The 27,829-nt window shown below is 42.3% G+C and overlaps 1 protein-coding gene across 2 annotated transcripts in view; it reads left to right on the plus strand.

The window, feature by feature from the left end:
- Positions 1-2,574: 2,574 nt before the first annotated feature.
- ACMSD (aminocarboxymuconate semialdehyde decarboxylase) overlaps positions 2,575-27,829 on the plus strand; it is a 69,505-nt gene continuing 44,250 nt past the window's right edge. The window contains exons 1-3 of one of the 2 annotated variants that reach the window (XM_045203184.2): positions 2,575-2,771; positions 9,091-9,135; positions 23,779-23,875. In XM_045203184.2, coding sequence (XP_045059119.2) covers positions 2,715-2,771; positions 9,091-9,135; positions 23,779-23,875 — 199 coding nt within the window. In that variant the 5' untranslated portion in view covers positions 2,575-2,714. The remainder of the gene's footprint in view (positions 2,772-9,090; positions 9,136-23,778; positions 23,876-27,829) is intronic. The other variant, XM_024569727.4, reaches the window with a different exon arrangement.

Here is a 27,829-nt window from a genome sequence, read left to right on the forward strand (position 1 = left end):
AGTTAATCTGTGGCATACTGAGGGAACTTAGTTGGAATTATTTCCTCCAGAAAAGATTTGTATTTTTTTTCTAGGTATAGATGGGGAGGGAGTAGTTGAGCATTATAATGTCTCTCAGCCTTTTGAGTATATTTTCTATTGTCCTATGGCCCCCATCATTGCTGTGAGAAGTTGGCTGTCAGTCTAATTAGTGAGTTTTGAAGAGATTCTCTTTTCTTCTCCAGCAGTTTATAGGATCTAATGTTTATTATTGCTGTTCTGTAATTCTATTGCAAGATTTCTAGAAATGGAGTTCTCATTGTTAATCTTTCTTGATCTAGGTTTTGAGTCTTAAATCTGTTGGCTTACCAGGTCTGAAAAATTCTCAGCTGTTGTCTCTTGTGGTATCTCTTTCCTTTCTTTTAGCACTTCAGTTAGACTGGTTTTAGACTTTCTTCTTCCATCCTTTGTACTTTGTGACACTTCTATATAGCTTCAATCTCCTCATCTCTCTGTGCAAATCTCTCTTCCAGTTTATATTAATTCTTTATTCAACTATGTCTGTTCTCTTGTTTAACCCATCTTTTGAGTTTTTAATTTAAATTACAATGATCTCATTTGTGAAAGTTCTATTCTGTTCTTTTTCAGACTTGGCCAATCACTTCATAGTCTCTTGGTTAATTTTTAAATTACTTTTAAAAACACTTCATATATAATACATTTATATTCTTTGTTTAATAACTCCAATATACCTGTCCTTGGAGGTTTAAATCTATTATTATTTCTGTAGACACTCACTCATGGTGGCTTTTTTCCTCATATGTGTAGAATTTTTTATTATGAGCCAATATTTTTTTTTACCTTAATCTGTGGCATGCAAAGGGGACTCAGTTGGAATTATTTCCTCCATAAAGAATGTGTATGTTCATTTTCTGGGTATGGGTGGGAAGGAAGTAGTTGAGCATTACCAACCTGATACCTTAACTAAAAATTTTAGTAGGTGTCTTAGAACAGTACTTTTTAAAGAAATTCTCAAGGAAAACTATTATTTATTATTTTTTTCTCCTTTTCTTCTCACCATAGTGGAGACAGATTTCCTTACAGACCCCATTACAGATTTCCTTATAACAAAATATCCCGTTTATTGACCAGTGGATATTTTTCTAGTCTACTTTCTCAATAGGGGTCTAGCCTCTTCAAGAACTCTAGCTTAATGACAGAGTATCAGCTTTGGACAAGCACATGGTATAATCTCCCACTCCTCTGTGGAATATTAATCCTCAGAGCTCTGGGATTCTGCATCCACACTGCCTGAGTTCAAATTCTGGCTCTACCACTTATTGTTGATCATGAGCAAGTTGCCTGATATCTCTGTGCTTCAGCTCCTCTTCTATAAAGTGGATGTTAGTTCTTCTTTCATAGGATTGTTATGAAGAATAAATGAACTGATATGAATAAAATGCTTAGGATAGTGTCTTGGCCCACAGGAAGTGCTCTAACAGTGCTTACACTTGCTCTGGGTGTTGGGCTGTACCTCCGTGTCAGTTTGAGACTCACTCATTCAGTGTTAGACCATCAAACTTTTTGAAAAATGATCTTGAGGATTTCATTTTCTTTCAAGCAACGCTTAAAGGTATGCTTGTTATACTTTATCCAGCATCTAGTTGAATTTCCTAGTAGGAAGGCTTTTTAAAACTGCTTAGTTCCTGTATTATGCAGACTGAGCTGAAGACAACATCCCAAAGAAAGTTCAAGACTTGATAGGGACCTCAGTCCCTTGAACATTTTCAGCTTTCCAGCAACAGGAAAGGCTAAGCATAGAACAGCAAAGGGCTACTTTGTTCCAAGTTCTGTTTAGAGGCATGGCTATGAGCCCTACTTTATATTCCAGTGAAAGCCCTCCCCACACTGCTCTGATGACCCTCAATGAAAATGACTTCTTTCTTCTTTTCCTGGAAAGAAAAAAGGGCTGGGTACAATTATCTATTAGAATATATGTATCATTTTATCTCATTCAGCCTTGCATCATCTGCACATAGTAGTTCTCAATAAGTGTTTGTTAAATGCATGCATGCACAAATAAATAAATGAAAAAGGCAATGGAGGGAAAATATATACATATATTAAGAATAAACTCTTTCTATGAAGTAAAACTACAGGTGCAACTTCCCCAACTTTGCAACATGCCAAATTTTCAGGAACATTGTTTAAAGACATGGAGGTAACTCACTGAACAAAAGGCAAAAGCATTAAAATTGGCTGCTCCTGGGGAATGACACCAAGCACAAGAAGTGTTGAGTCAGGAAACTACTTTTCTTTAAAAACCCTCTGTGCTGTTTGGTTTTTAACCAGGTACTACTTGATTTTTTACTGTGTATATCTTGGTAAGAATTGTAATATTTAAAAACAAAGGTTAGTCAATTTTGGACTTGCTGAACTCAAAAGCAGCCTGTAATACATTTGGCCTCATAAGGTTTAGTACAGTCCTTTTAAAAAAATTTGTGCTCCACATCCTGATTACCAGAGAATTGTTTGCCCAAAGCTAAATTGACAAACAGACTTTGAACTTTAACAAGGCAACTCCAATGGACCTAACTTGGCTGACCAGGTTTCTGACCAGCGCCTAAATATAGCCACAAAGGGACAAAGTAAATGAATTATCTCCATGGTTTTCAAGGAGATCTCTTGATATCAAAACTTCTTTCTTTATACGCTTTTCCTCTGACCTTGTGGAGATGAAAATTGACATCCATAGTCATATTCTACCAAAAGAATGGCCAGATCTAAAAAAGGTAATGGTGATTAATTGGCTGAATTATTTTTGGAACTTCTTCGGGGTTTCTCAATGCCTCTATTATAGACCTATCTCTTCTTTGAGGAATCAGATGTTAAGTTTTTCTGATGTGGGAGTGCACTAAAATTATTTGGCAGCTCTGATTTCCTAGTTTTTAAAAATAACTTTTATATTAATTTTGAAAGAATGGGAATCAAAGAAATAAGTGCTTTCTCAAAATCCTTTTCTTAAAGCATTCTTTAAAATTTCGGGACAATTTAAGTAAGGCAGTTTTACTTCCATTTAAATCACATATTCAGCTGCTAGGAAGATGTGTGTCAACTGTAGAATTTAAAGTTACAGTTTTCAGTAAGGGACTATTAAAAATTGGAAAGTGATAGGTTTCTAGGACTTCTAAAACATTATCTCCTTTTCCAAATGTTTAAAATAAGGTTTAGAAACACCAAGAGATAACTTGTGGAAGTTTTTGTAGTCTATTTTAAGATGCTGTCTGAAACCTTTGCTTTTTGATATTCTTTAAACTATAAATCCTTGTTATGAACTAGAGAGAAGGAACATCAAAAAACAGTAGAGGAAATGACATGTAGCCTTTGCACAATGAATATCTCTAAAGACTCTTCTCCGAGTTTCTCAAAGGATAGAAATTTCCTCTTGTCATTAAGAACTTTTGAATGAATAACTGTAACGTTGAATGAAACCACTAGAAGGTAGGAGACGTGAACAAAATTTACGATTAGCTTCTTTGTTCAGGCTAAGTATCAGGTTACTCCATCTTAAGCCTTCTCTAGAACATGCACACCACTGACAATGTTTCATCTTTTTATCCCAAGTGAAGAAAAATGAACTAACCTAAACTCTAATTAAATAGCGGTTCATTATGCGAGTAGCTCAGAATATTTCCTCCTCATGGTTGTTAATGTTAAGTGTTTCTTTGTTCACAGCATTTTAGGTGAAATGGGTGGTTGACATTGTGGATTGAAAAATACAAATGATGCTGAATCATCTTTGAAAGGCTGTCCTATTGCAGCCAATCATAAAAGCTAACCCCATCAAACTCACCCCTGCCAAGGGAGTCTGAGTGCCTACGTGGGGAGTTGCTGTACCGAATGCTGTTGTGGTCATCAGAGTTTACTGAAGTGTAAACACCATTTCACAATTTCAGTGATGACATCCCAGAGCAGCCTAAAAAGATGCCTCCTCTGCTAAGGGGAGAAAACGGTGTACCTAATACTTTGTGCCACAACCCCACCTCGCATTACTAGTCTCCCACCCCAAAGCCTGACTCTAGATTGAGCAGAGAACTGGTCACCAAGAGCCCGTAATTTCTAAGTGCCCCACCTAATGCAGGGCCCTAAAGGTATTGTTAAAACTGCATAGGAAGCTGAGAGATGCAGAGCATGGGGAGGCTATAGCCACAAATGGGTGCCCTGGAGGCTCAGCAAGCACCTGCTCTGCTGGCTCTTTACCCCACCACCCACTCCTATCTTCCAGGTATTGCCTCAAAGAGGGAAGTGGCATTCTGTCACAGAAACCGGGCATCTATCTGGCAGTCTCACATGCTGCAAGCAGATAACCAATAACACTTGATGGTGATGATAATGATTGTGATGATAGTAGTGATAATAATCATAGGGAACAATATGCAATTTGATTCACATAAAATCTTGTGAATTGCAGAATACATAGGATTTATGTTATTAACCCTGCTGGACAGAAAAAGTACCAGACACTCAGAAATGAGCACAAGATCCCAGAGTTATGTGGCGCCATGGTGGCCCTCCCCAGCACTACCACCACAGCCGAGTGAGACAGGTGGTCCAGGAGGCTACCACTGCTATAAGGGATGTCCCTGCTCCCTTCTGCCCCCAAGTGCCTCCCTCGACACCAGTCCATTCCCAAACTCCCCAAACCCTCCTAGGGCTTCACCATGGGGCCATTGGAACCTGGCTTCCAACCTGCAGGTCGAGCAATCAGATCTGTTATATGGTATAGGTTTTCATTTACATGCAGGCAAGCCAGTGACGAAACAAGTAGTGGAAAACAGTTCTGTGTTTTCAAATTGGGAGGAGTAAGAGAAATAAAAATACATTAAATGGTGCTGGGATTCTTCTCCCTCTCTCCCCATTTTCAGTCTCTTTGGTCACAGTAAATTGAGTGTTAATGTGACAACAGTTAATAGCAGGTTTTCTTTGGTGTTCATATAGTTCAATAGTTACAGCAGATTTTACTTTGTCTTCCAAATGTTTCTTGGTGGGTAAAATGTTTCAAAACATCAGTCTCTCTGATTTTTTCTTACTATTTTTTTCAAATTTTGCAATAAAAGGATGAAAAGAATAAGCCAGTACTAGTTCTATGTTAGAGGATGAAGCCTGTTTTTTCAAACCTACCTTTCTCTATTAAATATTAATAGACACGCCTCAATAACCTTGACCTTCTTAAGCAATGAAGAAACAGAAAAGCAGAATCAACATGCCTGGCTTGATGATTAACTAATGATTACAAAGGACTGGGATTTGAGAAATCTTTTCATTTTCCCTTGCTAATAATGATTTTGGTCAGAATTACAATTAAGATCTGTGAGGTGAAAAGAAAGCGGATTGAGAGGGCACTTGATTCCATTGTTTCTAATGAATCGGGACCCATCCACTCTGCTGTCACAAATAGGAGGTTGGCGGCTGAGAAACCATGGCGAAAGTTCTTTCAGGTCAATCCACATGAGATTATTCATAAAAGCCACGGCGATAACAAGGTTTCGACTTTTCCCTTCAGCCAGACTCTACTGACCACCTGTTATGTGCCCAATAGTAGGGCTTGCAAAGGTTATTCTCATTTTAAATGGAGTCAAAAACTCCTGGCCTCTAGTAAAAAAAATTATATATTTACATCTTTCTTTATTAGCAATAATTTAATTGCATTTATTCATGGTAAGATTTTAGGAGACAAAATCCCAGACATAACTTGACTTTTAAACAACCTCTGTGAGAAAAGAGATATTTGGTTTCATCACCCAGGAAATTTATTATTCACCATGTGGAAGTGTGAGGTCCCCAAGACATTAAAACTCTCATTCAGTTCATCAACCTGATTCACATATATCCAATTCAGAAAGGCATCTCTTGTGTATAGAACTAAATTCCCATGAATTTTTGAATTTGTTTTTTATTTGTCATGCCCATAAATGCCTATGGGATATTGGTCCTTGTCAGTGAAACATCTTCAGACTGTAAACGCCTCCTGGCATATGCTCTGACCAAAAGTACTCCCAGGGTCTTAAATTTCAGACCTCAGGCTGGTTCAGTTTAGGATGAGAGCTGGGGGACTGAACAGATCACAGACTTGGAACAGAATTAAGCTGACCCGAATGAGTTAGGTCTTTGCAAGGGGCCTACAAGAGGCACAAAGTGTTCTAATTCTGTGCTTTCCAAGACAGGGGAGGGAGGAATACAGAGTGACAAAGGGCTTCTTCCTTCATGACACTCCTTAGTGTCTGGCCCTAGGGTGTGCCTTATTTTACCAGCTAAAGATAGAATAGGCTGTCACCACTATGCCACCCTCACTGCCATCACTGTCTGCCACCACTCCCACTGCCATCATTGGTCCCACCACTGCCACCAAGCTCACTACCACAACCATCACCACTACCAGCTCACAAACTCCACCACTGCCGCTACCACCAACACCCTCCCTACAAAACTACCACCATCACCATCCCCCCTGTTGCCACCAACCACCATATCCACTTCCACCACGGCCATTCCCACTGTCACCATCATCATCACTGTTAGCGCTGATGAGGTCCTTTCTGTAAACCAAGTCTGGTGACAATAGCTTTCTATGAATTATCTCAGTTAATTCCCATAAAATCCTATGCCACAGCTGTTGCTGTTTGCCTCGTGTTACACAAAGGAAACAGTGACTTCGAGATGTTAAGTTACTCCAACAAAGTCAAGTACCTTCGGAGTGGTTTGTCACATGTGACAAGGGCTTTCTGTTCTTCCTCCTTCTTCCTCTCTGACCTACCCCAGATGTAATACTTTCTAACCTGCTAATTTATGGATTAAAGTTCTGTAGGGAATTTTTAAAAAGTAAGAAAGAGAGTGAGGAAGGAATGAAAGAGAAAAAGGGAGAGAAAGAAGGAAAATAAAATCTTTTATAATACATTAGGGTAAGATTTCAATGGCAAATTTCCAGTTTGAGAGTTTAAGTTAACTCTAAAGAGTAACTGATGGGGCTATATTCCACCCCCTCCTCCAGCATACATCTCTGGGCAGCTTTATCCAAAGGAAGAGTGGGAAAAAGCCCAAGGGTATTGGGCTCTTGTGAAGGGAGCTTCACTGAAATTGTGAAGGGAGCTTCAGCTTCACTGACATTGTGAAGGGAGGAGAGTGCCGGCGGGAGGGAAGAAACACAGGCAAAGGACAAACTGTGTACAGGGAGGAGGAACTTGGGCCCCTAGTCCACAATTTCCCTTGCAGACCCAGCCCACCAAGCCATGTCCTCTGATGGCTTGGAGGAAAGCCACGTCACTTGGAGGAAAGCAGGTAGATCTACAGTTAAGATGATTATCTGATGCTGTAACACAATAATCAAACTTATGTTCAGGTAGAATAAAGCTGGTATCAAAATGACCTAAATCTTAAGAAGTCTGGTGAGGCAAACCCCAGTCACAGACATAGAGACTCATAAGCACCTCTATGCCCAGCTCTCCCCTCTCAGTCTGCAGGGGAGAGCAGAGCCAGGAGGAGGGATCTGCCAGACTTGACTTCCTCATGACAACCTCCCCGTCATGACATAAAAACCAGCCACTGTTAGCTGGTCTCATCCAACTATAACACATGAGAAGTTGTACTGATCTTCAGTTTCCTTAACCCACCATTGACGACTGGAACTGCTGAGGAGCTCTTCACATCATTGTCTCCAGCTGTCACACCTTCCCTTCTTACATCCCAATTTGAGAGCCACCTTATTGGAGCATGGAAATGCTGACCACTGGAAGTTCCTCTCCAATCTGACCCCAGACTGTCTTTTCCACCTGCCTTCCCTGGCACCACTGACCCAGTTTGTGGGTCAGAACCCTCCTCCTGGCTCCCAAGTCTCACATGCGATTACAGCTTTTCAAACACATGCCCACCCCAGCCCCACCCTCTCAAGACTGTGCTCCACAGGCTGGAACTTTTCTTCACTTTTATTTTCTCTGCCCTAGTAAGGCCAGTCATAGGAGAGACTCCATGAGGAGTTGAAGAATGAATGAATGAAGAGTGAATGAATGAATGATCTAAGTGAGATTTAAAACCTATAGTTAATGAGTCACATATACCTATGTCCTCAGGCAGAGCCTCTCAAAATTTTTTGTTCATAACCACCAAGGAGAAATAAAATTTATATTGTGATTCAATACAAACATAAATATATATAACGGAAACAAAAGTTTCATGAAATAAATAACTACACATGGGAGGCATTCCAATCTATTCCATTTCATTCCATTCCATTCCTTTACTATCTAGGCTTGGGTTTTCCAAAAAGCAGATTCTGAGATAAAGACTGAAATGCAAGTAGTTTACTTTGGAGGTGATCTCAGAAAACACAAGTACAGTGAGGGAGCGAGACCGGGAAAGCAAGGCAGCCAAAGGAGGTGTACATGTGTGCCTCACCTCAGTGAGGCCTTTGAACTAGTGTGTCCAGTGTATTTATGGACAAACGTCCTCACTCACTGGTTGAGGGCTGCTGAGGGGAGGTGTAACCCTGATGTCCTGGTACTTCTGACCTGCTAGAAGGGCCTGACCAAAGCTGTTTTCAGTGGCAATAGGCTGGTGTGCACAGAAGTGTGAAGGGGAGGGAGTATTCTACCAACACCATCTGCTACACATACTATTTTGTGTTTTTAGAATATCTGGGTCACTATCCACTAAATTGACTTCATGGCTCACAGCCCACAGTTTGAAGAGCAGTGTTCTAATAGGGTATTTCCTCAAGAGTGGTCTTTACTGTCCAGGTACTGTGACCCCTGAAATAGCGTAGGTGGTATGTAAACAAATATTTTTTAACATAAATCCTCATTTGAAAATTGCAACCTGCTTGAGGATAAAAGGTAAAACTAGCACTTCTATGATATATTTAGAATTTTCTTCCTGAATAAATGCATTTAGGGAAAGAGAGTAAATTGGTTAAATATAAATATTAAGTGGTATGTGGACATAAATTAAAAATGGGAAGGTGAAGCTTGAAAGGATGGAGCTCAGGATTCCTTGCCCCTTTATTGCAGTCCTGTCTGATTTGGTCTTTCTGTCTAACTGTGCTTCTTTCTCCCCCTGCAGAAATTTGGCTATGGAGGCTGGGTGCAGCTCCAACACCACAGCAAGGTGAGTTTCCCCTAAAGTGTGAGCATGCCTTGGACCCAGCGATGTCCTGAGCCTGAGACCTTCCTGCAGGCTCTGGGAGCTCTCGGCTCTTCTGCCCTCCTGCTGACTCTGCAGTAGGCAAGCAAGCAGTACTGATGTTTCTCCAAATCATTAGGAAAAGTGAGGGTGACTTCAAAGGCATCATTCAAGAAGATAAAATTGGAATCTGAGAAGCCATTAAAAACCTTTCCTTTTTTCCCCTCGAACCAATTTTAGCATGTATTGCTCTGCCTTAAGGAAGTGAGCTGGTCCTCTCCACAGGTCAGTACTGTATATTAAGGCCAACCAAATGAATAGAACAGTTTAGGTCTGAGCACAAGCTAGAGAAATTAAACACTGGAGACGGGGAAAAGAAGCCACTCTTTGGTTGACTTTGGTAAGAGGCAAAAGTGAAAGGAGGCCTGAGACTGAGGTCAAAGTCTAGAGCTGCACAGAGGTCAGGTCTGACTTCATTTTCAGAGGTAGGAAATGCCTGTGTGGAGTTCAGAGGGAACATTCCTGAGCTTCTAGCTGGAACATGGGTATATCTAAATCAGGCCCAGAAGGCTTGTGGTCTAGGAAAATGCAGTTACCCTGTGCGGGGGTAACACAGTGCAATGTGATTAGGTTAGGACTGTGTTTGCACCAGGTGCTGGAAGACACAGACTTGGGCACTAGTATTGGAGAAGGCCTCCTGGAGGAAGTGATTCCCATCCTGAGTGTTAAAGCAGGGGTGAAGGCTTGCCCAAGGAATAAAGGAAACAATTTTCCAGGAAGTGAAGACAGGGAGCAAAGGCATGGAAATATTTATATATGTTAGCCCAGAACTCAAGCACTTGGCTAGGCTGGAACCAGCATTTCTCACAATGTGATCCAAGACCAGTCAGTTCAGCTGCACTTGAGAACTTGAAAGAAATACAGACTTGTGGACATCAACCCAGATCTACCAAGTCAGGAACTCGGAGGACCTGACCAGCAATCTGTTTTGTGTTTTGACAAGCCTCCAACTGATTTTGATATTTACTGAAGTTTGAACACCACTCACCGGCTATATTGATTCACTCCCTGACTGATTTTTATTAACACCAATTTTGTGCCAGTCCCCCCAGTCTGGACATGAGAAATACACTGGTGAATAGGACAGACATGCTTCCTGCCCTCGTGGTGCTCAAATTCTAGAAGGAGACAAACAAACCTGATCACTTTGGAGAACTGAATGAAAAACAGGGAGATTAATTGGCGCTGGCTGTACAGGCAGCTAGTGAAGACTTGGAGGAAAGGAAGGAAAACCTGGGATAGTGTCCATGGCTCAGGGAACAGCAGTTGCAAAGGCTACTATTTGAGGAAGAGCTGTGTTCAAGGAACAGAGAGGAAGGCAACATGCTGAGATGTAGTGAAGAGGGCAGATGGTAGGAAAGTGAGACTAGTGAGGTAGGCAGGGGCCAGATTATGAAGGAAGGGACTTGTAGCACATGCTAAGGACTTAATTTTCAATGCAATGCAAATTATTTGGAGGGTCTTAATAGCCTAAAAAGACCACTTCAGCTGCAGAGAATGGAGGCAGGCAAAAGTTTCGGGAGCAAAGTGGTGGGAAGAAGCTGAAGAGGGGGACAGATGCCTCCTTAGATAGAGCCTTGGAGATTGGTTTAGGCCGTTGAACTTGATCCTGAAGGCAGTGGGGAATCATTACAGGGTTTTCAACATCAGAATCTCTGGGGCACTTCATTCTTGCATTACAAAGAGCCTGACTAAGTGTCTATTCAGACACTGAGCTGCACCTCTGTCTTGAAAAGTGCTAGTTCCAAATCTGGAGCTAGTGATCTAAGCTTCCGGTAAGTCTCCCCAAGGAAGAGAACAAACAATTTGAGTGGAGTGGATAACAAGGCTACTGGGAAGCCCCAAATGCAGGAAACGACAGCCTGTGATTTTTTTTTTTAACTCCATATCCCAGGCTGCAGTCTGTAGCCTTGATAATGGAATTGAATGGCCTTCATTTCATTTTGTCTTCATGTCAAGAGACTGCATAAACTTAATAGCAAATTTCAAAAAAAATGAAAAAGAAAGACAATATTTCCAGTCCCATCTACTGCCTTCATATTTCCAGCAAAATATGATACACTGGTAGTCTAATAAAAAAATAGTGACACTCTCCTTCCTTCTCTCTCAAAAACAAAACAGACCCAAATCTGTATTTTTTTACAGTGGTCAGGATTACAGTCACTGGAAAACAATATGTAAATGTATACAAATATTCAAATTAGGCTAAGAGCAATGAGAAAATCCAGTATTGTGGGGTTGAAATATGTTTTTATTCTCCAACATTCCTTTGGTGAGCAAATATTTTTTGTCCCCATGTCTAATTTATCTCAGAGATCCCTGTTCCCTGAAAGCTCTTTCCAAAACATTTCCCTGGTCTGCCTTTCTTGTTTCTTTTCTTAACCTTTGGTTTTTCAATGCTTTTGGAATGAATGAAGGGGTATTTGTTTGCCACAGTAAAGCCTTGTTCAGAATTGAAAAATACTATTTGCCATTTGCCTACCATTTATAAAAGTATAGTTAGCAAGACATTTTGTATGGCTTCCTCTGAGGAACTACAGGGGGTGGGGGCAGAAGTGAGTCCCGACAGCAAGAATACCTGGGAGCATTTCAAAGGAGAGACATAGGGCCTGTTTCAAATCCCTGGGTCAGCAGCATCCACAAGTATCCACTGAGTGTTTTTTAGGTCTTTGGGACTACAAGCACGCACACACACATGCACACCATTTTCACCATTTCACACACACACTATTCTGTGTAATCTCTGATCATTGGGTTACTGGTCTGAAAATGATTTCCCCTCACTGGGAAGCAAAGAAGACACCCAAATGGATAAAGAACATACAGATAATGATAATTTTGTGCTAAAATGATAATTTTGTGGTAACTGAACAAAAGAGACAATAAATAGCAAAGGAGTTCAGGGAAAGTGGAAAGCCCAAGGCCAAGGGCAGCTTTTATAAAGATAAACAATCATAAACTAGTGATCATCTACTCCAGTGTTTGAAAATAAGGGTTGTAACCCAACAGTGAGTCATAATAAGAAGTCAGTGGGTCAGGTAGGACAGCTTTGAAAATGAAATAGATTACAAAATAAAATACAGCAGAATGCATTGTTCGTGGTAAGAGTAAATACTATTCATGAAACTTTTGCCCCAGTTTGTTATCAGTATGGAGCTCCAGTGGGTCACAATGGAAACTATTTCCACATGTCAGGCCACAGCCAAAATGACTGAAAGCCATTAGTCGAGTCCAGTGCTGTCATTTTATGTTTTTATTCTGAAGGTTAATTTTTGATTTTAAAACTCAGCCCCGGCTGGTGTGGCTCAGTGGATTGAGTGCCGGCCTGTGAACCAAAGGGTCACCTGTTTGATTCCCAGTCAGAGCACATGCCTGGGTTGTGGGCCAGGTCCCCAGTAGGGGGTTCACAAGAGGCAACCACACACTGGTGTTTCTCTCCCTCTCTTTCCCCCTCCCTTCCCCTCTCTAAAACTAAATAAATAAAATAATAAATAAATATTTTTAAAAAGAACTTTAAAAAATCAAATAATTTCAGATAAAACTACAGTTCCCTTGGATCAACACTCCCCATCTTCAAAACCAATTCCTGTTAACAATTTGGTAGGTATTTACCCAGACTTTTTCCTATTACTTTACTTATGTATACATGTACCCATAGAAATACATAACATTATTTAATATAGCAATGTACATTATTTGCTATATCAATCAGGCTCCAAAGCAAAAAATAAATGGGACACTTAAATTAGAATGCTTTGGAAAGAGTTAATAACCTATAAAGGTATAGGCATGTGATGAAGTAGTAAAGATAACAGGGGCTAGATCGTGCAGGGAGGGTATTACGGAGCCAGAGCCAGTTAAAGAGTTGGGATTGTACCTTCAGGGCAGTGGAAATCCATTCAAGAGTTTTTTGTGGGGCAGTGGCAAGATCTAATTTAGGGACTTTTAAAAAATTTTTATTTAACTTTTTTAAATTCTAGAGGATGGTTGTTCTTCCATATTCTTTCATCTTTTTAAATATTTTAAATCATGTTTCATTTTTTAATAACAGTTGACATACAATATTATATCAGTTTCAGGATTACATCCCAGTGATTAGACATTATATAATTTACTAAGTGATTATCCAGATAAATCTCATACCCATCTGACATCATACATAGTTATCAGAATATTATTGACTGTATTCCCTATGCTGTGCTTTATAGCCCTCTGACTATTTTTAAAGTATATTTTATTGATTATGCTATTACAGTTGTCCCAATCTTTCCTCCTTTGCCCTCCCCTACCTGGTACCCTCATTCCTTCCAGCAATCCTCCCCTTAGTTCATGTCAATGGGTCATGCATGGAAGTTCTTTGGTTTTTCCATTTCCTGTACTGTTCTTAACATTCCCCTATTTTGTACCTACCATTTATGCTTCTTACTCCCTGTACCTTTCCCCCATTCTCCCCCTTCCCCTGAACTGCTGGTAACCCTCCCTGCGATCTCTATATCTATGGTTTTGTTCCTGTTCTACTTGTTTGGTTAGTTTATTTTTGTTTTTTAGATTCAGTTGTTGACAGTTGTGAGTTTGTTGTCATTTTACTGTTCATAGTTTTGATCTTCTTCTTTTTCTTAGATAAGTCCCTTTAACATTTCATATAATAATGGCTTAGTGATGATGAACTCCTTTATCTTTACCTTGTCTGGAAAGCACTTTATCTGCCCTTCAATTCCAAATGATACATTTGCTGGTTGGAGTAACCTAGGTGGTAGGTCCTTACTTTTCATCACTTTGAATACTTCTTGCCTGTCCCTTCTTGTCTGCAAAGTTTCTTTTGAGAAACTAGCTGATAGTCTTACAGGAACTCCTTTGTAGGTAACTTCTTTTGCTGCTTTTAAGATTCTCTCTTTATATTTAACCTTTGGCATTTTAATTATGATGTGTCTTGGTGTGGTTCTTTTTGGGTCCAACTTGTTTGGGACTCTCTGTGCTTCCTGGACTTGTGTGTCTATTTCCTTCACCAGCTTAAGAAAGTTTTCTTTCATTATTTTTTCAAATAAGTTTTCAATCTCTTGCTCTTCCTCTTCCCCTTCTGGCATCCCTATGATTTGGATGTTGGCACTTTTGGAGATGTCCAAGAGTCTTCTTATTCTCTCCTCAGTTTTTGAATTCTTGTCTCCTCATTCTGTACTAGTTAACTGTATATTTCTTCCTTATGTTCCAAATCATTGATTTGAACTCCCACTTCCTTCCCTTCACTGTTGGTTCCCTGTGATTTTTTCTTTATTTCACTTAAGGTAGCCTTCATTTCTTCCCTTATGCATTTGCTATACTCAGTAAGTTCTCTGAGCATCCTTATCACCAGTGTTTTGAACTCTGCATCTGATAGGTTGGTTCTCTCAGTTTTGCTTAGTTCTTTTTCTGGGGTTTTGTTCTCTTCTTTCATTTGGGCCATATTTCTTTTTCTCCTTGATTTGGCAGCCTCCTTGTGTTTGTTTTTGTGTATTAGGTAGAGCTGCTTTGACTCCCTGTCTTAGCACATCTGTTAAGTTATATGGGTTGGAGACTTAGGTATTCGCCAGGGCAGGGCAACCTGTTCACTGCTTTGTGGCTCTGTATGTGGGGGAGGGGTCAGAGAAGGGATAATGCTGCTGCCTGGCTGTTGGAGGTGTGCTTGGCACTTGCTCTGTTTCCAGTCAATTCCTCCATTTTCCTATGCTACTAGCACCTCTCTAGCTGCTGCCCTGGTGGGGGTTCCTAGAGCAGGGGGTTGTGTACCTTCTAGGACCATGCGGGCCTTTCAGGCAGACTCTCCCTAAAAATTGGCAGTTTCTTCCACCTCCCCAACCCCTACTGGTTCTTACAGTCAGAAGTTATGATGCATTATTTTCTCAGTGCAGAATCCCTGGGTTGCACAATCTGGCCTGGGGCTGGGATTGCTCGCTCCCAAGGTATCCCTCTGGATACTTATTCACCTCATGTGAATGTGGGACCACCCATTCCACCTGCTGCTATCTTGCCAACACTGCCTTGCCACCATCATACTGTGTCTTCTTCACTCCAGCTCCCTGTTTCTGCCCCTCCTACCCATCTGGATTAATATGTCTTCTTTAAATCCTTGGTTGTTGGACTTCCATGCAGTTCAATTTTCTGGCAGTTCTGGTTGTATTTTGTTTTGAGGTTAGTTGTGATCCTTCCTATGGTTGTTCAAGGAGGTGAAGTGTGTCTACTTATTCCTCCATCTTAACTGGAAGTCCCCATGACTATTCTGTAACAACAATATTATGCTTCTTAATCCCTTCACCTTTTCATCCACCTCCCTAACCCTCCTCCCATCTGGCAGTCATCAAAATGTTCTCTGTATCTGTGAGTCTGTTTCTGTTCTGCTTATTCATTTATTTTATTTTTTAGATTCAATCATTGATAAATATGTATTTACTACCATTTTATTATTCATAATTTTTTATGGTTTTTTTTCTTCTTCTTAAAGAACACCCTTTAACATTTCATGTTATACTGGTTTGTCATGCTGAACTCCTTTAGACTTTTCTTGTCTTGGAAGTTCTTTAACTGCCCTTCGATTCTAAATGAGAGCTTTGCTGGGTAGAGTAACTTGGTTGTAGGCCCCTGCTTTTCATCACTTTGAATATCCCTTGCCAATCCCTTCTGGCCTGCAAAGTTTCTGTTGAGAAATCAGCTAGAAGATTTATGGTAGCTCCCTTGTAGGTAACTAACTGCTTTTTCTTGCTGTTTTTAAGATTCTCTTTGTCTTTAATGGTTGTCATTTTAATTATGATGTGTCTTGGTGTGAGCTTCTTTGGGTTCATCTTGTTTGGGACTCTCTGTGCTTCCTGGACTTGTAAGTCTATCTCATTCACCAGGTTAGGGAAGTTTTCCATCATTATTTTTTCAAGTAGGTTTTCAGTTTCTTGCTCTCTCTCTTCTCCTTCTGGCATTCCCATAATGTGAATGTTGATACATTTGAAGTTGTCCCAGAGGTGCCTGGCACTATCCTCATTTTTGCTTTTTTTTTTTTTTTTTTTTGCTGTTCTGATTGGGTGTTTTCTGCTTCCTTATATTCCAAGTCACTGATCTGATTCTGAACTTCATCTACTCTACTGTTGATTTTCTGCAAATTATTCTTCATTTTAATTAGTGTATCTTTCATTTCTGAATGGATTTTTTTGTGGTTTCCATGTCCTTTTTTATGCTGTTGAAGTACTCAGTAAGTTCATATACTTTTCCCCTAAGTTCATTGAGCATCTTTATAATCAGTGGTTTTTAACTCTGCATCTGGTAGATTGCTTGACTCCATTTTGTTTAGTTCATTTTCTGGAGTTTTTTTCTGTTCTTTCATTTGTTACATGTCTCTTTTTCTTCTGATTATGGCAGCCTCCCTGAGTTTGTTTCTATGTATTAGGTAGAGTTGCTACATCTCCCAGACTTGGTAGAGTGGCCTAATGTAGTAGGTGTCCTATAGGGTCCAGTGGCACAGCCTCCCCATACACCCAAGCTAGGGACTTCAGGTGTGCCCCCCACACACACACCTGGTGGGCTGAGTATACATTCCTGTTGTAGTAAAGCCTTGATTGCTGTTGGCATGTCAATAGAAAGGAGTAAACCCCAGGCTGTTTGGCTGCAAGGACTGGCTGCAACCACCATATATGATCAGCTATGCAAGAGCCTACCCTACAGAGCAGGACTTATTCCAGCGGGGCTCTGGTGCCTACTGAATCTGCCCCTGAGTGTGCCACTTGTGGAGGCAGTTGGGTGGTGATGCTTGGATGCAGTCTGAAGCTGTCCACTGGATGCACCAGCTCTGGGACCTCCTGGGAGGTGTAGGCCAAGGTCAGTCATCACCTGTCATGAGCTACAAAGCAATCTGAAGATGGCTGCTACTTGTGCTGGATTTGAAGGTGCCCAGAAGAGGCCAAGCTGTGAACCAGGGCTGGCTGCCACTAGTGCCAGGCCTGGGGCCATTTAGTGAGAGGTATGGGCACGCTGAGGCCAGATGCTTCTCATTTGAAAGATTTCAGGAAAGTCTGAAGCCAGGTCATTCATATGAAAAAGTCACTGGAAACAACTCTGGTGAGCTGGAAAGTTGGGTAGGGTGGGGTCTCAGTGAATCACCATGGTGGGATGAACACTGATAGACAGGTTGATGGAGGCTCAGATATGGTGCTGGGCTGCTGATTCTGTCAGAGGAAGGCTCATCAAAAGGAACGACGGCCTCTACCAGCACTTCTGTCTGAAAGAAAGCTGCCCCTCCAACTCTCCCTATGATGCCAGACAGTTCATTTCCTCCCTGTGTATCCCTGGTGCCTTTCAAGTTGCTGCCCTAGCACTGGAACTCAGAGAGAGTGAATCCAAGTAAGTCCATGTGTGGGCTCTTTAAGAGGAACTGCCTGAAAATCCAGCAGCCTTTTGTCTCACTCAGCCACAATCTCCGCTGGTTTTCACAGCCAGAATTTACGGGGACTTCCCTTCCCGGCACAGGAACCCAGGGCCTGGTCTGGGCCCAGGACCCCTCACTCCTCAGGGGAGTGAGATATAGCTGAGATGTCCCTCCTGGTTTTTATCCAACACACATGGGTGTGGGACCAGCCCCTTTTGTGTCTTTGCCCCTCCTACCAGTCTCCTACCCATCTCAGTGTGGCCTCTTCTTTATATCCTTAGTTGTAGGACTTCTGTTCAGCTAGATTTCAGGCTATTCTGAATGATGGTTGTTCTGTAATTTCGCTGCAATTTTGATGTTGTTGTGGAAGGATGTGAGTACCACGTTTACCTATGTCACCATCTTGACCAAAAGCCCTGATTTAGGGTTTAAAAGTTTACTCTGGCTGTTTTGTGGAGACTGGGTTGAAGGAGAGTGAGAGTGGAGGCAGAAAGAGTAGGCTGGAGGCTGGAGTAATCCTTCAGGTGAAAGAAGGTGGAACCTGGACCAGGGTTATAGTTGTGAAGATAGAGGAAAACGAACCATTTAGGATCTATTTTGGAGGTTGAATCAATGGAGGTTAGGATCTATTTTGGAGGTTTGGGGAAATGGATTGAATGGTAATGTTAGGCAGGAGGAAGTGAAAAAATGGTCTTGTCTCAGAGGGAGAAGAAAAATAATGCAAGTATCAAGGACAGAAGCAGCCAAGCCAGGAGGGCAAGTGTGTCTGGGAGAGAGATGGTTGTTGTAGTAGTAGCCCCTCCCATGGAGCTGACCATCAGAACCTGAGAATGTGAAAGTTGGATTGATAAGAAAGGTTGCTTCCTAGTGACAGTGTCTGGGCCATTTCTAACAACTCTGCACCCCAAACCCAAGGAGCATGATAGCTTGCGTGATCTAGACAGATAGCCTGAGTGAACACTGGGGTAAGAGGGTGAGAATGGAAATCTGATGTGAAATACTGAGTTTGAAAATACATTTTTAATGATACACACAGTACTAGACATTTGAAATACCAGCCATATTTGAACTTATTTGCAGATAGTACTAGAATTATAAGTTTAGCATCAGAACTTATAGGTCACGGGTTAGGTTCTCTGGGAATCAGGCTCTGAGGCACAGATTAGGGTACAGGAGGTTTATTGGGAAATTCTCTCAGAAAGGACACCAGTGGAAGGGAAGAGAAGGAAGCAGGCTAGAACAGGGGGCAAGGCTGAGCTGTGATGTTGTCTAAATGGAGGTTTCAGCTGGCTCTGTAAGGATCTTGAAAGCTAACTTTCACAGTGGTCCCAAGCTGGGGTGGTGTGAGAGGGCCAATGTAGAGGGGCCTTTACACCTCCATTTCAACTACTTGTTAGAAGTGAAGCAGGACCTTAAGGGAGGTAGCTCTCCTCAGCTATGACAGTTTTCTTATCTCTTCACGGGGGCTGACAGCCAAGGGCCGCCTGATAGCAAGACTCCCAGAAGCTGGGAGAATAAGTCCTTCATTCCTGAAGGGGAATCTGAGTGACACATCACACCATCCTGGGAAGGACCTTAGACATCACTTACTTTATAGTTAGAGTCTGAGGTTCTGGGACGGCAGTGCTTTACAGAAAGGATCCAGGTCTCCTGATGCTGGCAATACCACGATTTCTACTACACAGTGCTGTTCTAGCCTAAAAATGTTAGTGGTGTATCTGAAATGTGTTATTTGGGTGATGATGGTTGGTTGAGGAATTCTTTAATTAAAAATAGAAAGTTGGTTTTCTTTGGAGAGTTTAGGGGAAAAACAGAAGTTGTTTTTTGGCTGAATAAATTAGAGCAGCTTGCTGCAATTACTTGGTTATTAGCTTGGTTTAAGATGTTGGTTGATGTTGAGGTCAACATTAAAAACAGAGCCTAAGAGACCTCCCAGCTCCTCCCCCAGCAGCAAGTGCTGACCTCTGAGGTGCATTTATGGTCCAGCAGGGTACTGTGTTCCCGACTGTAAAGTGAAAGGGATCAGGAATTGATTCTCTACAATGGCTGTCAGGTCCCCAAATTCTGGCCAAAGGAACAATGAGAATAGGAAGCCTATTATAGGGGAAGAGCTACTCAGTAGTAATTTCCACTCAGGAGTTTCACTAACAGTTGCTCTCACTTATTTACCTTACCATGGATCCAGCATGAAGGATGGGGAGAGAGAAGTTCAGTAAGTCTGATTTCCTGACACGTAATAAGAACAAAACTCATTAGGAAATTATAATAATTAACCTTTGCCTGCTAGATAGACACCAATTACCAAATACCATCCTGGTGGAATAGAAAATGGCTTCATAAACCTAGATTCTTGTCCTAGCTCTACACCAACTAAGTGTATGACCTCGGACAAGTAACTCTACATCATGGACTCATTGGGAAATTCATGAGTGGAACTAAGCGATCTACTCCTGCTTTAAATTACTCTGCTTTGTCTTAAACCCAGACTCACTTATGCACCTCCCAGAAAAGCCCAATTTTCTCCCTTGTCATTGATAATATAGCAGTCCCCCTTTATCCACAGCTTGATACCTGCCACAGTCTAAAAACATTAAGTGGAAAATTCCATAAATAAACAATTTGTGAGTTTAAAATTGTGTGATACTCTGTGCAGTGTGATGAAATCTCAAAGCAGCCCCACTCCACCCCACCCAGGATGTGAGTCACCCCTTTGGCCCGCACATCCACACTGTACACGCCTCCCACCCGGGAGTCGCTTAGTGGTCATCTCCGTGATCAGATCCAGCATTCCAGTATCCAGGTGCTTGTGCTCAAGTTGCCCTTATTTTACTTAATAATGGTCCCAAAGCACAAGAGTAGTGATGCCAGCAATTTGGATGTGCCAAGGAGAAGCCATGAAGTGCTTCCTTTAAATGAAAAGGTGAAAGTTCTCAATGAAAGAAGAAAAAAATCACACGCTGAGGGTGCTAAGATCTATGGTAAGAATGAATCTTCTTCCCATGAAATTGTGAAAAAGGGAGAAGAGAATTCACCTGGTTTCACTGCCACACCTCAAACTGCAGAAGTTAAAACCACAGGGCATGTTAAATGGTTAGTTAAGATGGAGAAGGTATTAAATTTATAGGTGAAGACATGAAACAGAGAGAGACCACATGCACATAACTTTTATTAAGTATTTTGTTATAATTTCTCTGTTTAATTATGTTATTGTTGTTAATCTCTTGCTGTGTCTAATTTATAAATTAAACTTTATCACAGGTATATACGTCCAGGAAAAAACATAGTATGTATAGGGTTCGGTACTATCCTTACTCTCAGGCATCCAATGCAGGTCTTGGCACATGCCCTCCGTGGATAAGAGGGGACTAGTGTAGATAGTAAAATCTGGCCATAATTCATTTACCATATTCTCTGTCTTGGTCAGTTCTTTATAATCAATCTATTATTGAATCTTCTGAATCACTCCATGTTCTTGGTTGAAAACAGCAGAACCCACTCCAGCTAGCCAAATTACAAAAGCAGCTCACAGACTTGCTGGGACAGTCAGAGATCAAGCTCAGAGGCGGTGCTAACACGCGCGCGATGCTCAGCCATACCTGGGCGCTGCTCCAGCAGGGACATGTGAGTGCCGCCACTCCTGGTCACAGGAAGCTCACACTCATGCTGATGCTACTGAGACTGGAGACCAAAGCATTGTTGTTTCTGCTCCAGCCGTGTCTGACACCTCAGACAACACCTGACCAAAAGGTAGATTCTGCATAGTGCCTGCACAGTGCTCGCTTCCAAATCAAAGTCACATGTGGGTGCCTCCGGCAGAGCCCAAAGCACACACCAGTGCCCTCGCTACAAGGGAGGCTGGGAGAGTGAGTTCTGGATTCTCCTCAGGAAGGAGGAATCATCATGTGAAAATTTCTTCACATATACAAAGTGCTTCAAGGTTGCCGAGTAGCCACAAACATGGCAAATATAATGACCCACATTTTGCAGAAAGAAAACGTGAGGCTTAAACTCAGGAGGCCCATAACTTAACCAGTTCCACCTCAGGTAAGTACTTTAATGAGATTTAAACCCAGGTCTGTCCAGATGCTGAGATCCTGCTCCTCAACCCTCTACTACTCAGGGTATTTTATGGTGATTAAACTTTACAATTAAGAAGTGAAAGGAAAAGAAGACTTTGAATTTGCCAAATGAAAGTGCGTTCCCAAACTTTGACGTTCTTTCACTGTCAACCTCTCCCCTCTCCCTCCTTCTCCCAGTGGGAGGTTGTGCGCATGCGTGCAGTCCGTGCCACATAAGACTCTGGGTTGCAAACAACATAAACCGACAACGGTTAATTTAAGCATAAAAGGAATTTGTTGCAAGTATTTTAAGACCCTCAAGAATTACAAAATGCCAAGGGAACCAACCCACGAATGTGTTAGTGACTGAAGCTACAACCAAGCCTATACACCACAGGCACAGCCTGGCTAAAGAGCTGCTCCCCCCAGCTGGACACTGAACACTGCCACCAGTACCCCTGCCAACGGACGAATCACCGGGCCACTGCTGGGATCACCCGCAGAATAAGTCCACTGTTCTGCATTTTTGTATCACTTGCTCTTGATTAAAAACCAAGCACCAATTGGACAAGCTCGGGGCAAGGAGGGCAAGTGTTTGGGCTTTTGGGCTTTATTAGAGGAGGGCTGGGTTCTGCCCCCACTAAGAACCTTACAGGAGATTTCCCAACCAAGGAAAGTTGGGTAGATGCCAGCAGAGTCAGGAAAAGATGAGAACTGAGGCAAATGGATCCTGAGTCCCGATGTCAGAGACTTGGTTCTGCTTGTGTAAAGACCCTGTCACGATTACACAAGTCAGTTGCTCACCAACCATTTCCCCCAGTCCATGAGAAATGAAAACATGGATCTGAGGCCTTGTCACGGAAGTGAGATGTGGCTGGCTCTCTCCAAGCAGAAATCAGGGAAGGCTTGGTCCGTGGGATAGAAGGATGGAAAGGAGGCTGTGGTAAGGCCTGTGTGCAACTCCTAATCAAGCCAAGGAGAAGAAGATGAGGGCAAGGATTCCATCAAGCAGAGCTCAAGGCCTTTGATCACCTCGTGCCCACTTGGCCATCACATGGGGCCCAAGGGCGATGTTGAGACCCTAAAGCACCTCCAGAGGTTGTGAGCCCTCAAAGCAGGGGAACACCAGGATAGCCTAGTCCCTAATTAGCCTTATGTCACTAATAACTGATACTTAGAGTAGCTAACACTTCACACGTGTCTGATACTCCACTAAGTACTTTATATGGATTATCCCATTTCATGCTCACAAGATCCCTTTAAGGTAAGTTATATAATTTTTTTAAGAGAAGTCATATTATTATCCCTATTTAAAGACGAGCAAACTGGGGCTCAGAGATGTTGTTTAACTTGCCCAAGGCCACACAGTAAGTAGTAGAATGGGGACTTGAAACTGAGGAGTCTGCTTTCAGGGACCTGGATCAAAACTTTTCCTTTTTCTTTAGGGATCACAACCTGCAGGCCTGATCCAGAAGCCACTGCCATGCCCTTGCACAGCCATTCACTGTGGCCCCCGCACTGAGTGTTAGGAGAGGGTGCACTCAGGCTGGCCTGGTGCCAGGTGGAAGCCAGCAGCTCAGCCCCGAATTGAGTACATGCTGCTAGACGATTCACTTCAGTGCCCACCTCCTCCTGCAGGTGTTGATATCGGTGGGCCCTGCTCTGTTAGACAAATCATTCATTCATTCTCACTATCCATCTGTCACTTCTCTAAAACCAGAGGGCTGGACTCCAAGTTCTATCTCAAAGGTCCTTTTCAATTCTAAAATGTTCTAAGCTGCAATTTTCCAGACACTGGGCCTTCCTCTCAGGGCTTATAGCCAGTGATTCAGGTAGACAAGGTGACCACCCAACCTCAGTCATGAAGCCCCAAAAGACCATGACCATGACTTTGTTTCTCTCTGTGTCCAACTACGGATACCTACAGAGCACACCCCTTTAACTGCAGGCCAATATTAAGGCATGAGGATGAAAAGCTGAGTTCTGTTCAATGAATAGATTTCTACTTCGTTGAGGATTAAGTAAAAACCCTAAACATTTTAGGGGAGAACCAAGTTCCAAAGCGTGCAAGGAAGGATTAATCTAAGTAAACTCAGGTTGGCTTCTGCTGATGTGCATTTTCTGCCCTAGGGAGAAGCAAAGATGCTGAAAGATGGGAAGGTTTTCAGGGTGGTCCAGGAGAACTGCTGGGATCCAGAAGTCCGTGTTAGAGAAATGGACCAAACAGGTAATCACAACGAGAAATAGCACCAACTTTTACATCTGATGTAAAAGCCACGTCTCTCCCAAAAGTCTGTTGACCACTTCACAGGATTTACGTGATGGCCACTTCCTCGTGCCTTTTCTCCACCGGGCCAGGCAGCTCCAGCTTCGATGGGGGCAGGATGGGACCTGCTACTATAAACTTTTCAGTGCAGATTAAATTTTTTAAAAATTAGGTAGATCCTGTTTTAAAGGAGAATACTACGTCATAAAAAATATAAAAGTGTCATTTTATTATTTTAAAGCTTTTTAAGTTTAAATGTATAGTATTCACTTATTATAAAGTCAATTAAAACAGTAAAAATTAGGATTCACGGAGTAAAGATGCCAATTTCCTGCTTAGTCAGATTGAGGATCCAATTTCTTCCGATATTTTGTGTCAGTGCGCAGCGCACAGAAAGTCTCTGCGGACACATAAGGGGTGGAAATGGGAGCAATTGAAAACAAAGTTAATAGTGCACTCTCAGAATAGTCCACAATAAAACTAATTAAGAAATTTGAAAGAGGAGGTTTGGGAAATTTTTGTTTCCATGCTGAATCACTAATGATTTCTAAGGACTGCTTTGCATTCCTTATCTTATGTTTAAAAAGCAAACAAGTCCCCACAATTTAAAAGAATTTTAAAGACTATCTAAAATATGATATGATGGCCATGCTGTGCTCACTTGTTGCTGCCTGGCTGATGGCGCCACCCGAAGATACCCCACCCAAAGATGCGCTGAGCCTTCCGGATGCACGTGGGCCGTGCTCACGGGGAGCTCACCACTGTGATGGGGTGCTCACCACGACAACACTGTCAGGCCTAAATTTTGACATCGGTGGTCTAGATTTAAACCAGAAAACAAGCAATTCATACCCACAAATGAAGGAGCAGCTTAGAACTACCACCTTCTTAGTCAAAGATAAATGTATAAGAAGTTGAAATATATACAGAGACGGCAGGAGACATTTCATTCCAGTCTGCACAAAATGAGTTAACCTGTCAGCCCCAAGTGGGGAAGTGGTCTCTGGCATGCTAGAATTTGGGCCAGGATACTTTAGGCCAGGAATTGCTTTATAGTTTTTAAAAATAATTAAGTGTATATTTAAATGGCATTCAAATTGAACCTTGCAGAGAGCCTGAAGCACCTCTGCAGACCATTCCACAGAACACGGTGCCCATGCTCCTGTTCTAGGAGTACATGGGGCTGGGAGAGGAGCTAGAGAAAAAGCAAGCTTCTCAGATCTAAAGCAAGGTTTTGCTCTGAATGTAAATCTTGAACAAGGTTCCTAACCCTCCTCCCGCCCACTGGCGTTCAAGGAGAAAACTAGTGGAAAACAGACTTGGATGACTGGTGTTGGTTTAGATGAAAGGTGTCTCCTTAGGTTTTTGCTGCGCATTTTATTCACTGGCTGTCTCTGAGAGAGCAGTCGTGTCTACGCTGAGCATTTACTTTCTGCCGGACACTGTTCTCAGCAACCAACATGTATTTACTCACTTAATCCCTATAACAACCTTAGGAGGCAGCATTTATTACTATGCCCATTTTACAGAAGAAGAAACTGAGGAAGAGAGGTTAAACAACTTGTCCAAAATCATACAGTTTAATTTGTAGGGGTCAGAACCAGAATTTGAACCCACGCAGTCTGGCCCCAAGGGATAAACAACCACATCCTACCACCTCTGCAGAGATAAGAAAACAAAATGAGGAAGGCCCACCACAGACAGTTCTAGCAACCCATGCCATCTTCACAGGGAGGAAAATGTAACTGGCAGCCCCTGGGTCACTTCAGCACAAGATCCAGCACAAAGCTAAGAAAGACCAAAATAATAACAATGAGATAATATACATGTAGTGTCTCCTAAGTCCTCAACTAGGTTGAGTTCCTATTAAAGCCGGTTCTAGAACAGACCCAGGAAGGTCAGAATTGGTGAGGGATCTGGGCTGAGTGAGGGCTGGCTGGGAGAGCAGTCCTTTCTGCAGAAGGGGGCTAAGAGGCCCCAGAGGAATCGGGAGAATTTCACATACCTGCTCACTTTTAATGCCCTCAAGTGGCAGGCACTGTGGCACCTATTGTTACCGAAGGGGGCTGGGAGCTTAAGGGATTTGCTCAGGATCGCACAGCTAGTAACAGCAGAGCTGGACTGCAGCTAGGGCTTTCTTTCTGGTTCCACCACAGAAGCTTTTCCCAAATCTCCCTCAGGATAAGGATTGCCTGGGGTGCTGGTTAAAATTCCTTTTCAGGCACCATCCACTAAATCAAAATTTCCAAAGGAAGGCCTAGGAATTTGTTTTACAATGTTCTGCAACCCCCACGCCCCATTTTAATCTGTAAATAAATTTGAGGAACACTGTGCTATGTCATGCTGTTAAACCCCCCTATTTTAAAAAATATAAATTCTAATTGGTTTAAACTTGTTTTCCCCCTGTTTCCCCCAGAGACCAAAGAATATGTATCCAAACCAACCAACACACAAATAACACAATTTATTGTGTCGATATAAAGCATTGTGACAAGGGATGGCTACTGGGATGTAGGGGAAGAGTGAGGCTGGACAGGCGCCTCATCACACCACTTTCAAAACATGTGGCCTTAGGTCTAATCTATAAGAGAGAAATGAGATAGAGTAATATAAGTGAAAGTGTCTATGTAAAATGTAAAAGGTTTCACAACTGAAAAGTACTCATCTGTTTGATACTAATCGATGAATGTAAATACTATCTTGTGACAATATTTAGCAATACTATCTTATCCAAAGCCGTAGTCTGTCATTTCTTGGGTACGTTCAATGTGCCAGGCCCTGCTGGGTGCTGGTGTTATGGCATTTAGAGGCAGTCTCATGCAGTGCTTACGTTCAAGTAGGAGGAGGCACAGAATAAACAAGTAAACATAGAAATGACCGACTGTAATCATTATTAGAAAAGGAAAGGAATAGAATGATCAGATAGATAATAGTGGGAAGACCTGTCTGAGAAGGTGACATTTGAACTCAGACCTTAGGGTAAAAAGGAGCCCATCCTGTGGTGAACCGAAAGTAAAGCATTCCAGGCGGGTGGAACAGCTATGCAAAGGTCCTGGGGCAGAAAAGAGTTCCAAAGCACAGTCCGGAAGCCAACAAAGATTATGTGACCCTGGGAGAGACTGAATGGGGCCTTGTAGACCATGTTTGAGTCTGGATTTTACTCTAGTATGGTGTAAAGTCCTTGAAGTTTTGACCAAGAGAATGACTTGATCTAAGTTTTAACCTATGACTCTGATTTCTGAGTAGAAAACAAACCACAGGAGGACAAGAGTGGTGGTAGGAGACCACCATTCAGAGCCTTCTGCAGTGGTCCACACAGGAGATGCTGATGGCCTGGATTAGGTAGTGGCAGGGGATGGGATACGTGGGTGGATGTGGAACTGGAGTAGAGGCGACAGGGCTTGCCGGTGGGTTGGATGTGGGTATGAGGGCAAGAGGAGCCACCCGCCATTTGGCAGCCTCTCTTCTGAAACCCCAGCTCCAAGAGCTTCAAGACAAGAGATTCTAGGCATGCCAAATGCTGGATTCTGGGACCAAATCCAGGCTCCCATTCTGAGCACTCCAGACAGTGGGACCCAGACCCACTTAGGAGCTGAATTAAGGTGGCTGAGAAATACATGTAGCTATGAATGACCTAAGATGAAAAGTCCTGAAAAAAATCACTGGGGAGATGACTTGCTTAAATAGAATTTCACAAAAAGGAGAGTGGAAATAACCCTTGACAAATGGGGTCAATTAGTTCTTCGTAAATAATCTCATTTTTGTACAGCCTTTAGCCCTCCTCCTAGAATCCGAGACTGAGGAATGAGGGAGGCCTGAAACAGAGAGCCTGAGAGAAAGCAGACAGGGAGGGACAGCAAGGGAGGGGAGAGCAGGAGGAGGCCAGGGTGGAGAATTCCTGGGAAATGCAAGAAC

The sequence above is a fragment of the Desmodus rotundus genome, chromosome 2 (assembly GCF_022682495.2).
Source record: "Desmodus rotundus isolate HL8 chromosome 2, HLdesRot8A.1, whole genome shotgun sequence".
In the NCBI taxonomy this organism is placed as follows: domain Eukaryota; kingdom Metazoa; phylum Chordata; class Mammalia; order Chiroptera; family Phyllostomidae; genus Desmodus; species Desmodus rotundus.